Source organism: Ahaetulla prasina, chromosome 6 (assembly GCF_028640845.1).
Source record: "Ahaetulla prasina isolate Xishuangbanna chromosome 6, ASM2864084v1, whole genome shotgun sequence".
NCBI classification, from domain to species: Eukaryota; Metazoa; Chordata; class Lepidosauria; order Squamata; family Colubridae; genus Ahaetulla; species Ahaetulla prasina.
This window is the reverse complement of record NC_080544.1, coordinates 111,733,645-111,748,066: the sequence shown is the minus strand read 5'-3', so window position 1 is coordinate 111,748,066 and position 14,422 is coordinate 111,733,645. Positions and strand designations below refer to the sequence as shown.

At 43.1% G+C, this 14,422-nt stretch overlaps 1 protein-coding gene across 1 annotated transcript in view; it reads right to left on the bottom strand.

Moving 5' to 3' along the window:
- Window positions 1–6,972: 6,972 nt before the first annotated feature.
- Window positions 6,973–14,422, bottom strand: part of MUC4 (mucin 4, cell surface associated) — a 38,238-nt gene continuing 30,788 nt past the window's right edge. The window contains exons 6-9 of the mRNA XM_058189165.1: window positions 13,194–13,282; window positions 11,097–11,276; window positions 9,510–9,662; window positions 6,973–7,091 (exon numbers count right to left, since the gene is read on the bottom strand). Of these exons, the coding sequence (XP_058045148.1) occupies window positions 6,973–7,091; window positions 9,510–9,662; window positions 11,097–11,276; window positions 13,194–13,282 (541 nt within the window). The remainder of the gene's footprint in view (window positions 7,092–9,509; window positions 9,663–11,096; window positions 11,277–13,193; window positions 13,283–14,422) is intronic.

The following is a 14,422-nucleotide window of genomic DNA, read 5'->3' as shown; positions in this document are numbered from 1 at the left end:
CCTTCTCTTTCTCCTTCTCCTCCTCCTTCTTCACCACCATCATTTGTCGTCCTCCTCTTCCTCCTCTTTCCTGCACTTCTAGTGATGAATCTTGTGGCCATGGAAAAAAAGCCTTCCAACATTTGCTTGGTAGCCTCTGAGATCATAGAGAATGTAACTTATAACGACTCTACTTCGGAGACTCTGCTGGAAAGGTGGTTTGACCGAATAACCATGATCTGCAGAAGATGAACAGCTTCCCGGGGCACAGAGGAAAGGTAACTTGCCCTTCCCCCAAAATTAAGCAAAAGCTTTATAGAATAACAGAATTGGAAGGGACCTTGGATGTCTTTTTTTATTTATTTATTTGTCACAACATTATATACAAGCACATACAATGAAAGGAAACAATAGGACAGGAATGGTAGGCATTTTTGTGCACTTATGCACGCCCCTTATGGTCCTCTTAGGAATGGGGTGAGGTCAATAGTAGACAGTTTTTGGTTGAAGATTTTGGGAGTTTGAGAAGAGACCACAGAGTCAGGTAGTATGTTCCAAGCGTTACCAGCTCTGTTACAAAAGTCATATTTTCTGCAATCAAGATTGAAGCGGTTAACATTAAGTTTGAATCTATTGCTTGCTCTTGTATTATTGCGATTGAAGCTGAAGTAGTCTTTAACAGAAAGGACATTACAATAGATGATTCTATAGATGATTCCAGCCCCCTGCTTAGGCAGGAAACCCTACCATTAAAGACAAATGGTTATCTAATCTCTTCTTAAAAACTTCCAGTGTTGGAGCATTCACAACTTCTGGAGGCAAGTCTCCACCGATTAATTGTTCTCACTGTTAGGAAATTTTTCAAGTTTAGAAATTCTAAATTAGTTCAAAGCCACTTCCTTGTCATCTCTAAATCCAAATAGCTAGATTCACCCATCTGGCAGATGCTTCTATTTTTCCACCACTCGGTGTCTTCTGCTATCCTTCCTCGGGGATCTCACTCAGACTTTCTCGGCCTGAAACCAGATCCCTCTCGATCCCCTAAACATTTTATTTTATTTATTTATTTATTTTATTTTATTTTGTCACACAGTATATATAAGCATAAGCATGAAATAATTATACAATATATAAGCATATATATAAGTATAGAATAGAATAGAATAGAATAGAATAGAATAGAATTTTTATTGGCCAAGTGTGATTGGACACACAAGGAATTTGTCTTGGTGCATATGCTCTCAGTGTACATAAAAGAAAAGATACGTTCATCAAGGTACAACATTTACAACACAATTGATGATCAATATATCAATATAAATCATAAGGATTGCCAGCAACAAGTTATAGTCATACAGTCATAAGTGGAAAGAGATTGGTGATGGGAACTATGAAACGATTAATAGTAGTGCAGATTCAGTAAATAGTCTGACAGTATGAGTATGCAATATCTATATTAATTGGATATAACGAAAGGAAACAATAGGACAGGAATGGTAGGCACGTTTGTGCTCTTATGCACGCCCCTTACAGACCTCTTAGGAATGGGGTGAGGTCAATAGTAGACAGTTTTTGGTTGAAGATTTTGGGAGTTTGAGAAGAGACCACAGAGTCAGGTAGTATGTTCCAAGCGTTACCAGCTCTGTTACAAAAGTCATATTTTCTGCAATCAAGATTGAAGCGGTTAACATTAAGTTTAAATCTATTGGGTGCTCTTGTATTATTGCGATTGAAGCTGAAGTAGTCTTTAACAGGAAGGACATTGCAATAGATGATTCTATAGATGATTCCAGCCCCCTGCTTAGGCAGGAAACCCTACCATTAAAGACAAATGGTTATCTAATCTCTTCTTAAAAACTTCCAGTGTTGGAGCATTCACAACTTCTGGAGGCAAGTCGTTCCACCGATTAATTGTTCTCACTGTTAGGAAATTTTTCAAGTTTAGAAATTCTAAATTAGTTCAAAGCCACTTCCTTGTCATCTCTAAATCCAAATAGCTAGATTCACCCATCTGGCAGATGCTTCGATTTTTCCACCACTCGGTGTCTTCTGCTATCCTTCCTCAGGGATCTCATTCAGACTTTCTCGGCCTGAAACCAGATCCCTCTCGATCCCCTAAACATTTTATTTTATTTATTTATTTATTTTATTTTATTTTGTCACACAGTATATATAAGCATAAGCATGAAATAATTATACAATATATAAGCATATATATAAGTATGAGTATGCAATATCTATATTAATTGGATATAACAAAAGGAAACAATAGGACAGGAATGGTAGGCACGTTTGTGCTCTTATGCACACCCCTTACAGACCTCTTAGGAATGGGGTGAGGTCAATAGTAGATAGTTTTTGGTTAGAGCTTTGGGGATTTTGGGAAGAGACCACAGAGTCAGGTAGTGCATTCCAGGTATTAACAACTCTGTTACTGAGGTCATATTTTCTGCAGTCAAGATTCGAGCGGTTAACATTAAGCTTAAATCTATTGTGTGCTCGTGTATTGTTGCAATTGAAGCTGAAGTAGTCTTTGACAGGAAGGACTTTGTAATAAATGATTCTATGAGTTAAACTCAGGTCCTGTCGAAAGCGGCGTAGTTCTAAATTTTCTAAACCCAGGATTTCAAGTCTGGTGGCATAAGGTATTTTGTTGTATTCAGAGGAGCGGAGAACTCTTCTTGTAAAACATTCTTGTAAAATATTGTAAATAACATGATTCCTTGTTTCTGTCACCAGTTTCCCGGCTCTTGAATCGTGAACTTCACGAATGGCTGGATATTTTGAACCAAAGAAGAAATTACTCCGCGTGTCTTAAATCGGTGGCTTCCAACTTTCCATCAGCAGAATCCATGAATCAGAAGACACAGGTTGGAGAAGATGGCCGTGAAGGATCTACCAGTTGGATTCCTGTCGAGAATTTTGTCTCCCTCTCGTTTCCCTCCCTGGATTCCTTAAAGCTCTTCGGTTTTGTTTTTCTCCTGGAACGTCCCGATGAATGAATTTCAGGGTAAAACAAGTCCGGTCTGAAAGATTGGGGGTCCAGTTAGAGAGCTTACCCCAGTTTTCCTTATCGTTTTATACAACGGCCTTCTTGGTACCCCTCCAAATCAAGGGGAAAGAAACTCCGTGAGTTTGAATCTGAGAGTGGAATCATTGCCTTTATTTTGGGTACCACCATTTTCCCATCCTGCCTTCCAAGGTAGGAAGCTTATGGAAATATGCACGTATCATGAAATAAAAGCAAAATTACAGTTTGAAATGCACACATTTCATCTTTCTGGCGATATACGTGGCCGTATTGCTTTATGGCTAGCTGAAAAGGTTGAGGCATTAAAAAAAGATAGGTGGCTTCTTTGATTTTGGTTTTTTCAAGAATTATCATTTACCGGGAGAACAAAACAGAGTTTGTTATTGGTTTATTTATTTTATTTTTATATATTTATTTTATTTATTTATTTATTTTGTCAAACACAACAGTATATATAAGTATAAGCATGAAATAACCATACGAATTGGATACAATCAAAGGGAACATTAGGACAGGGACGGTAGGCATGTTTGTGCTCTTATGCACACCCCTTACAGACCTCTTAGGAATGGGGTGAGGTCAATAGTAGACAGTTTTTGGTTGAAGCTTTGGCGATTTTGGGAAGAGACCACAGAGTCAGGTAGTGCATTCCAGGCATTAACAACTCTGTTACAGAAGTCACCGCGGTGTGGCTCAGGCTGTAAGAAGCCTGTTATTAAAACACAGCTGCCTGCAATTACTGCAGGTTCTAGTCCCACCAGGCCCAAGGTTGACTCAGCCTTCCATCCTTTATAAGGTAGGTAAAATGAGGACCCAGATTGTTGGGGGGGCAATAAGTTGACTTTGTAAATATACAAATAGAATGAGACTATTGCCTTACACACTGTAAGCCGCCCTGAGTCTTCAGAGAAGGGCGGGATATAAATGTAAATTAAAAAAAAAGAAGTCATATTGTTTGCAATCAAGATTGGAGCAGTTCACATTAAGCTTAAATCTATTGTGTGCTCGCGTATTGTTGTGATTGAAGCTGAAGAAGTCTTCGACAGAAAGGACGTTGTAGCAGATGATTTTATGAGTTATACTCAGGTCATGCCGAAGGCGGCTTAGTTCTAAATTTTCTAAATCCAGAATTTCAAGTTTGATGGCATAAGGTATTTTGTTTGTCTGTTTGATGGTTTATGTTGTATCCTGCCTTTGTTGTTGTTGCAAAGAACTGAAGGGGTTTTAATGGATCGCCCATTTTAATGGATCAAAGCTTAGCACGTAAAGAACATAGGTAAATGTTTGAGCATTTTTAACCTCACAAATTACAATTTGTTACATTTTTGAATTGTAACGTAATTGGTAATGTATGTTTGTAAGGTACTGCTTGAGCTGGGGGTTGGACTGGAAGACCTCCAAGATCCCTTCTATTATATTCTGAATTCTGAATTCATCTCAGTTATGTCACTCTGTAGCCCAGTGGTGGGTTTCAATTTTTTTACTACCGGTTCTGTGGGTGTGGCTTGGTGGGCGTGGCATGGCTTGGTGGGCGTGGCAGGGAAGTATACTGTAAAATCTCCATTCCCACCCCACTCCAGGGGAAGGATACTGTAAAATCTCCTTTCCCACCCCACTCCAGGGGAAGGATACTGTAAAATCTCCCTTCCCACCCCACTCCAGGGGAAGGATACTGTAAAATCTCCATTCCCACCCCACTCCAGGGGAAGGATACTGTAAAATCCCCATTCCCACCCCACTCCAGGGGAAGGATACTGTAAAATCTCCATTCCCACCCCACTCCAGGGGAAGGATACTGTAAAATCCCCATTCCCTCCCCACTCCAGGGGAAGGATACTGTAAAATCTCCATTCCCACCCCACTCCAGGGGAAGGATACTGTAAAATCTCCATTCCCACCCCACTCCAGGGGAAGGATACTGTAAAATCCCCATTCCCTCCCCACTCCAGGGGAAGGATACTTCAAAATCTCCATTCCAACCCCATTCCAGGGGAAGGTTACTGCAAAATCCCCATTTCCTCCTGATCAGCTGGGACTCGGGAGGCAGAGTATAGATGGGGGAGGGGCCAGTCAGAATTTTTACTACTGGTTCTCCAAACTACTCAAAATTTCCGCTACCGATTCGTTAGAACTGGTCAGAACTTGCTGAAACCCACCTCTGCTGTAGCCCCAACAAAATCCCTTAGCCTTCAAAATGGATAGCAATGATGATCAACAGACCCACAATTCTGCACTCAAGCTGCAATTCCTGGCTTGTTTTGTAATTTGCCCCTTTCACTGGGCCTTTATGGTGGTTTGTTTGGCCTCTGCGTCTTTCACGGATCAAACAGGCTATCCGAATATTTGTATATTTTCCTTTTTGGGATCAGAACAAGCAGGATAAATAAAGTTAGAGGGAGGCCAGAAGTTGTTGGAGGTGTTTTATTCAGCAAAGTCAACTATGCTTGTCCAGAAGTGTTCGGTGATTGACATCCAGTTTAGTTCCAGCATTGAAAAGGAGCGAAAAGCAGAGAAAAGGCTGTGTGTGACTTTTGATGCGGAAATTAAAGATTTATGGCCAGTAAACAGGTGGCGGAAGAGGAGGAAAATGATGATCAACCTGCAAGGAAGAAAAAGGCAATATTGGGAATAAAAGCAATAAAAGGAGATTAACTGGAAAACTTTTGTTTGTTTGTTATCCTGACTTTTATTATTTTTACAAACAACCCAATGCAGTGAACCTATGCAACCTATTTTCCTTCTCCTGTTTTCCTTACAACGTCACCTAGCTAACTATTGTGACTGGGGTGGAACTAGAACTCCCTATCTGCTGGTAATTGGCCCAAAGTCACCCAGACAGCTTTCATGGCTAAGGTGGAATTAGAACTCTCAGTCTCCTAGTGATTGGCCCAAAGTCACCCAGCTGGCTTTCATGCCTAAAGTGGAACTAGAACTCCCTATCTGCTGGTGATTGGCCCAAAGTCACCCAGCTGGCTTTCATGCCTAAAGTGGAACTAGAACTCCCCATCTCCTGGTGATTGCCCAAAGTCACCCAGCTTGCTTTCATGCCTAAAGTGGAACTAGAACTCCCTATCTGCTGGTGATTGGCCCAAAGTCACCCAGCCAGCTTTCATGGCTAAGGTGGAACTAGAACTCACTGTCTCCTGGTGATTGGCCCAAAGTCACCCAGATAGCTTCCATGCCTAAAGTGGAACTCCCTATCTGCTGGTGATTGGCCCAAAGTCACCCAGCCAGCTTTCATGGCTAAGGTGGAACTAGAACTCACTGTCTCCTGGTGATTGGCCCAAAGTCACCCAGATAGCTTCCATGCCTAAAGTGGAACTCCCTATCTGCTGGTGATTGGCCCAAAGTCACCCAGCCGGCTTTCATGGCTAAGGTGGAACTAGAACTCACTGTCTCCTGGTGATTGGCCCAAAGTCACCCAGATAGCTTCCATGCCTAAAGTGGAACTCCCTATCTGCTGGTGATTGGAGCAAAGTCACCCAGCTGGCTTTCATGCGTAAGATGGAACTAGAACTCACTGTCTCCTGGTAATTGGCCCAAAGTCACCCAGACAGCTTTCATGGCTAAGGTGGAACTAGAACTCCTCATCTCCTAGTGATTGGTCCAAAGTCACCCAGCTGGCTTTCATGCCTAAAGTGGAACTAGAACTCACTGTCTCCTGGTGATTGGCCCAAAGTCACCCAGATAGCTTCCATGCCTAAAGCAGGACTAGAACTCCCATCACTTGGTGATTGGCCCAAAGATATTCATGGCTGAGGTGGGACTAGAACTTACCGTCTCCTGGTGATTGGCCCAAAGTCACCCAGCTGGCTTTCATGCGTAAGACAGAACTAGAATGTCCCATTATGCAGCCAGAAGTTGCAATTTTGACTTTTTTAACCTGCCACTCCCTATGGATGCCCCTCTTCTGCTTTCCACGCAAAGGCTCCTTCTCTGCTTGCAACCAGGCAATACTCACCCTAGATTGGTGGCTTGTACCCTTGGCAACCGATCCTGGGTCTCTTCTGATCGTACTTCTCACACATCTGTGGATTTCCGGCCTTGTTACAGCACCAGTCATGCAATTTCAATTCTTCGTCTGGACACATCAATCCGATGAGAAAACGGAAAACAAGCCAGCGTAAGTTGGTTGGCTTTTCTTGTTGTTGTTCAATGCTTTGCAGTAGCCCAGAAAAATGTAAACTAGCCCACTACAGGTAGTTCTTGACTTACTAACAGCTCACTTAGTCACCGTTTGAAGTTACAATGAAAAAAGCGACTTATGACCATTTTTCAGACTTATGACCGTTGCAGAGTCCCCGTGATCACGCAATCAAAATTCAGCCGCTTGGCAACCGACTCATATTTATGACGATTGCAGTATCCGGGGGGGGGGGGGGTTGTTCACATGATCCCCTTTTGTGACCTTCTGATGAGCCAAGATTCAACAGGAAAACCAGATTCATTTAACAACTGTATTGTTCTAAATCGGGTCTCCAACTTTGGCTACTTTAAGCCTGGAGGACTTCAACTCCCAGAATTCCCCAGCCAGCAAAGCTTAATCTCTTATAATCCCTTCCTCTGCAATCTCTCCACTTTAAGAGATTAAGAGAAAAAGAAAAAGATATGGCTGACTGGGGAATTCTGGGAATTGAAGTCCTCCAGGCTTGAAGTTGCCAAGGTTGGAGACCCCTGTTCTAAATAAAGACCATGCAACCGGTACCCCATAAGCCACAAGCAACTCCCAGGACAGTAAATCTGCACCACCTCATCAAAAGTGAGAAGCAAAGGAACCAAGGCATTTTTTAAAAAAAATTAAGAGTGGTAATGGAAACGAAATAATTTGAAATCACTACAATAACTGTAGGAATCTTGAATCTTTGGCTTCAAATGTAGAGACCTGACACGCGCAGGGTATATGAATCTATTTCAAAAAGTTTTGTGGCCCTCACAGGGTGGATTTCCGGGCAATTGAATGGAGCTGAGTATTTACTGGCCGGATGCCCTTCCTGTCGCCAATGCGGAGTTATATTCAGCAGATATAGTCTCAGGGGTGAAAATGCAGGGGTGAAATCCAGCAGGTTCTGACCGGTTCCGGAGAACCAGTAGCGGAAATTTTGAACAGTTCTGAGAACTGGTAGCGGAAATTTTGAGTAGTTCGGGGAACAAATGCCACCTCTGGCTGGCCCCAGAGTAGAGTGGGAATGGAGATTTTGCAATATCCTTCCCCTGGAGTGGGGAGGGAATGGGGATTTTGCAGTATCCTTCCCCTGCCACGCCCAACAAGCCACGCCACTCAAGCCACATCACACCCACCAAGCCTACAGAACTACAGAACCGGTAGTAAAAAAATTTGTTTTTCACCACTGGTGAAATGCTACCAGTTCAGACCAGTTCGGCCGAACTGGTAGCGATGGTGACGAGAACCAGTAGCGAGAACAGCGTGAGGCTCCTCCTACTCTGCCTCTACCTAGGATCGAACTCACAGCCTCCTGATAAATGAGGTGAGAGCTCCACCTCTAGGCCACTGCATCATTCCCAGAAAATAATTTATGATTTTGTAATATTGTAGGGTATTTTTGAGATACAGATGCAATCTTCTATCTGTTGGGTGTTTCTGACAACCCCTATAACCTTTTGTAATTTGTCACCTTAACTACATTTCAGTCAAAAAAACATTTGTAGGACACTAGACTAGAGTTAACAACCAGGTTACTAACCAGCACCCAGGTTATGGGTGTTTTGTGAATGCAACCATTGATTTCGCTCCACCACCAATTTTAACAGATTAACAGAGTTGGAAGGGACCTTGTAGGTCATCTAGTCCAACCCCCGCACCCAAGCAGGAGATCCTACACCATTTCTGACAGATGGCAGTCCGGTCTCTTCTTGAAAACCTCCAGGGATGAAGCTCCCACAACTTCCGAAGGCAACTTCTGTTCCATTGGTTGATTGTTCTCACTGTCAGAAAATTCCTCCTTATTTCCAGATTGAACCTTTCCTTGGTCGGTTTTCATCGATTATTCCTTGTCTGGCCTTCAGATGCCTTGGAGAATAGCTTGACCACCTTCCTCCTCTCTGTGGCAGCCCCTCAAATATTGGAAGACTGCTATCCTGTCTCCCCTGGTCCTTCTCTTCCCTAGACTAGCCAGGCCCAGTTCCTGCAGCCATTCATTGTATGTTTTAGCCTCCAAGTCCCCTCATCATCCTGGTTGCTCTTCTCTGCACTCTTTCCAGAGTTTCAACATCTTTTTTATATTGTGGTGACCAAAACTGGATGCCATATTCCAGGTGTGGTCTTACTAAGCCTTTATAGAGTGGCAGTAGTACCTCCCTTGAGGTACTACTATTGATTGAATCCCTCTGTTAAGGCAATTTAGGATTGCGTTGGCTTTTTGGGCTGCCTCTGTACACGGCTGGCTCACATTTAATTTCATTTTCATTTCATTTTCGCCATCATTTTAATCCCGAGACGAGGGTTAGAAAACCTCCACCCTTCATCCCTTTCGTGGCTCACCGTTGTTGGGGTAGTTTTTCCTGGAATTTTTCCAGACTCTCTCTTGCCGACCTTCTTGGAGCCGGCCGCTTTGGTTGTAGAGACATCGGACGCCTGCCCCGTAGATATTTGGACTGGATGAATACAGCAGGGTTAAGCCGGAGTTTTCCCCGCCTGCGAACATGAAAGGGGTTAATTTCAAAGCACTTAATTTTCCAGCACTAGTTGTAATTCCACAGAGGGAAAAGCAGATCGGTTGTCTAAATCAGGAGTCCCCAAATCCCTGGGCCAGAAATGGCATTCAGCTGGTTCGGACCAATTCTCCCGAACCGGTAGCAGAAATAGCCAGCTCTATGCCATCCTATTTAGGCACATTTTTGAGACCGGGAGCATGCGCAGAAGGTTCGCGTGTCAGCAAAGCACATGCTTGGACAGGTACTATCCCTAACCGGTAGGAATAGTTAAGTGAATACTACTCCTGCTCTAGGCCACTGCTGGACCGTGGCCCATTTGAAACTGGGCCACAGGAGAAATGGGCAAGCATGTGTGCAAATCTCTGTTCACACGAGTGGAGGGCGTTTGCACTCGCGTGAAGCTCCATTCACGCGAATGGAGCTTCACACACAAGCGCCCACCCCTCGCACGCGGGGGGCTTCGTGTCTGAGCACAAGCGCCCACCATTCACGCGAGTGGAGCTTCGTGCACGGGTGCAAGTACCGTCCACTCATGCGTGAAGCTCCATTCGCATGAGTGGAGGGTACATGCGTGTGTCGCTTGCACAAATGGAGCTAAGTGTGCACACATGTGCCTGCCACTCACACGCCTCTTCTGCGTTACGCTGGGTCACCAAGATGGAAAATTTGGGGACCTCTGGTCTAAACTTGTCATCTCCTGTTAAATGACCGTTCTTCGCCGCAACAATAGGACATAAGTGGATTGAATGAAAGGTGATATAAGAGTCAAGGGATTGGCCCCAGCCACGCTATGGAAATCCTACTTCTTATAAATAGAGAACAAAGCCCATTCCCTCCTAGCACTGATGATGTTACCTAGTTGGGTAATGACATGTCTGCAAGAAAACCACCAAACCCAGGGAGCACCAAGGATCCCAGAATTGCCCTCCTTCTCTTCCTCCTCTCCACAGATCTAGCACTGATGAAGTTACCTAGTTAGGTCATGAAACTTCTGCAAGAAAACCATTAACCTCAGAGAGCATTAAGGATCCCACAGTCGTATCCCCTCCTTCTCCTTCTCCTTCTCCTCCTTCTCCTTCTCTTTCTTCTCCTCCTCTCCACAAATTCTCTCCCTTCTAGCACTGATGATGTTACCTAGTTAGGTCATGAAACATCTGCAAGAAAACAAGCAAGCTCAGAGAGCACCCAAGGACCCCTGGGGAGGTCCATCGTAATTTCAAATGGTCACTCACTGACCAGACCTAAATCAAGGACTACCTGCATCTGACTAAATTGAAATGGTGGTTATGATTCATCCAGAGGACGTAAACCAGCTTAAATCCAGCTTCTCTGAACTTTCAGGATTTTTTTTTTTTTTCTGTAGGTCCAGCGATCTCAAAGACTGCCGGAGACAATTCCCATGAACGCAAAACACCTTTTTGGCTGGTTGTGTAGCGGTTGTCCGACATCCCCTGTTGCAGAGAGCAAGGACAAGGGGGCAGGTTCCTGTTCCAGGCCGATGGGAGGCTCTCGTGACCCAACCAATCCAGGCACCTCTGCCGGTAATTCACATGGATCTTGCTATCCAGTTTGTATATCCACAGACCACGCACATCTGGAAGGGAACGCAGACAGAAAGCAGTTTTGTTTTTGTTTTTTTATTTGTCACAACAGTATACACAAACATCGTCATAGATAAAAAAAGCAATACATCATAAAAGAAAGATATAAATATATAAGTAAAAGTATGCAACAGCTATGTTAATTTGATATGATGAAGGGAACAATAGGACAGGAACGGTAGGCACTTTTGTGCTCTTATGACTCAATGCCAAAGGCGCCCGGAACGCTCTTCCCTTCCCACCAAAGGTGGTCCCTATTTTTCTACTTGCATTTTTTACGTGCTTTCGAACTGCTAGGTTGGCAGGAACTGAGACAAGTCACAAGAGCTCACCCCGTTACGCGGCACTAAGGATTCGAACCGCTGAACTGCCAACCTTTTGATCTTAGCCACTGAGCCACCACGTCCCTACCGGTTCGCAAATGTGAGTGCGCGCAAACCGGTAGCTCCGACAATCAGCTGGCCCTGCCCACCCGTCCTCACCCTATCCTGTCCTTTATTTCCTGCTTTCTAGCTCATCTCAATCCCGCGGCACAGCTGATTCCTCCCCTCTCGCTCTTCTATTTACCATTGCTGACTTGGAAGGTAAGCAGCTGAGCTTCTAAATGCTCCATTTTTAGCGCTGCAAGCTTCCTAGACCGGGATGCCTTATGCACGGTCACTCATGCGCTCGTGACATCTCGCTTGGATTACTGCAACGCTCTCTACATGGGGCTCCCCTTGAAGGGCATCCGGAGGCTGCAGTTGGTTCAGAATGCAGCTGCACGGGTGATAGAAGGAGCCCCTCGTGGCTCCCATGTTACACCTATCCTGCGCAGACTGCACTGGCTACCTGTGGCCTTTCGGGTGCGCTTCAAGGTTTTGGTCACTATCTTTAAAGCGCTCCATGGCATAGGGCCGGGTTACTTACGGGACCGCCTACTGCCACCGATTGCCTCCCACCGACCCGTACGCTCTCACAGAGAGGGACTCCTTAGGGTGCCGTCCGCCAGGCAGTGCCGACTGGCGACACCCAGGGGAAGGGCCTTTTCTGTGGGGGCTCCCACCCTCTGGAATGAACTTCCCCCAGGGCTGCGCCAACTTCCCGACCTCCGAACCTTCCGCTGCGAACTTAAGACACATCTATTTATTTGCGCAGGGCTAGCCTAGGGTTTTTAGTTTTAAATTTAGTTTTAAATGGGGTTTTATACTATTTTAGTGATATTTTAATTTCGGCCTAATTAATAAGTTTTTTAATTGTTGTTTTTATTTGTATTATTCTTATGTTTTTATTTGGCTGTACACCGCCCTGAGTCCTTCGGGAGATAGGGCGGTATAAAAATTCGAATAAATAAATAAATAAATAAAAATAAGTGTGCAGACATGCGCAAAGTGTGCGCTCACCGAACCGGTTGTTAAACCAGCAGCATCCACCACTGGTTATGTTATGTTATGTTATGTTATGTTATGTTATGTTATGTTATGTTATGTTATGTTATGTTATGTTATGTTATGTTATGTTATGTGTTATGTGTTATGTGATGTTACATTTTATGTTATGTTATGTGCTATGTGTTATGTGTTATATGTTATGTTGTTATGTTTCGTTTTGTTTTTTTTATGTTTTATGTAATGTTATGTTATGTGTTATGTTACGTTTTGTTACATTTTGTTATGTTATGTATTATGTTATATGTTATATGTTGTGTTATGAGTTATGTTATATATGTTATGTTTTGTTTTATGTTTTATGTTTTATGTCTTATGTTTTATGTTATGTTATGTTACGTTATTATTATTTTATTTTACTAGATTTGTGTTCTGCCTTCTAGGTATGCCTCATCCTAGCCATGATAGATAGCAAAACCTTTATGCACAAGAGGACACGAGATTTTGGCAAGGCCCTTTCACCAAGCTAAACTTTAGCCCTACCTGTATTGTAACCTTGGAAGCCATCGGGACGGTATTTCTCAGCTGGTGTTTGAGTCATCAAATTATCGTTTTTGAAATATCCATCGCCGCTGAATAGAGAGAGGAAGAAAAGACATTGATTTTCTTTTTAGTGTCGATATAGGAATGTAAGTATTAGAATGAGAGATAAGTTGACTTACTAGAATATAATGGTCAGAAACTATTGCGCAGCACTAGCACTGTTTAAAACAGTTTATATGCTATTCTGTTTTTTACTTTTGTTTTTATGGTCAGTGGAATGCCAGGACAACGACACTGTATTCAATATATTCATATGTAAACAATAAAAATATATCTTACAAAAAATAATTATCGTTTTTGAAATATCCATCACTGCGGAATAGAGAGAGGGGAAGAAAAGACACCGATTCTTATTTTTCCAAGGATATATCCCATCTATCCTACTGGAGGCAGACAATCTTCCAGAAATTTACAAAGGTTGATGTCAGAGGGAGAGGTCTGAGTTGGGAGGAGGAGTCAAGTGGGGGATCAGCCTAGAATTGTTACGTAGACACTAGAACATGGTTCTCCAACCTTGGCAATTTTAAGACTTGTGGATTTCTTTTTTTTTTTTCATAAAAAAGTTTTATTTTTACAATCATGTCAAACAACTCATCCAATGTACAGTTATATACAATTAGTCGGGCTTGCCCAGTCACCAGCCCCCCTTTTTAACACTCTTCCCTCTTCTACCTTCTTTTACTTTCCAGACCTTCCTCTCCTTCTCTTATCTACATCCTCTCCTCCCTCCACCCTACACCTTCCTTCTCCCTCTTCTACCCCTCTTCCTTCCTCTTCTCCTCTTTCCTACCTCCTACTCTCTCTTTTCTCCCTCCCCACCGTTCTAAAATGGTAACTGGGCAGACCCGACCCTACATTAATTATATTTATACATCTTCAATAATCCCTGTACATTAACCATCACTCCATCTCTAGCCTCCAACCCCCAATTCCCTCCCCTTACCCCCACCCCCACCCCGACTTCCCAGAACAAAATGCAGGGTATCAAAACTAACAATCATAATCTAAAATAATTCCTAAATTATAATCTCTAGTCTCTCCACACTTAATCACACTCTCAATTCCCCTCTCCTTCAGAAATATATCTAATACAAAATATTTCCTAAATTTACTCATATGCTATTCGATATTTTTTTATCTGATACTTATTTTGAATATAATCAATCCAC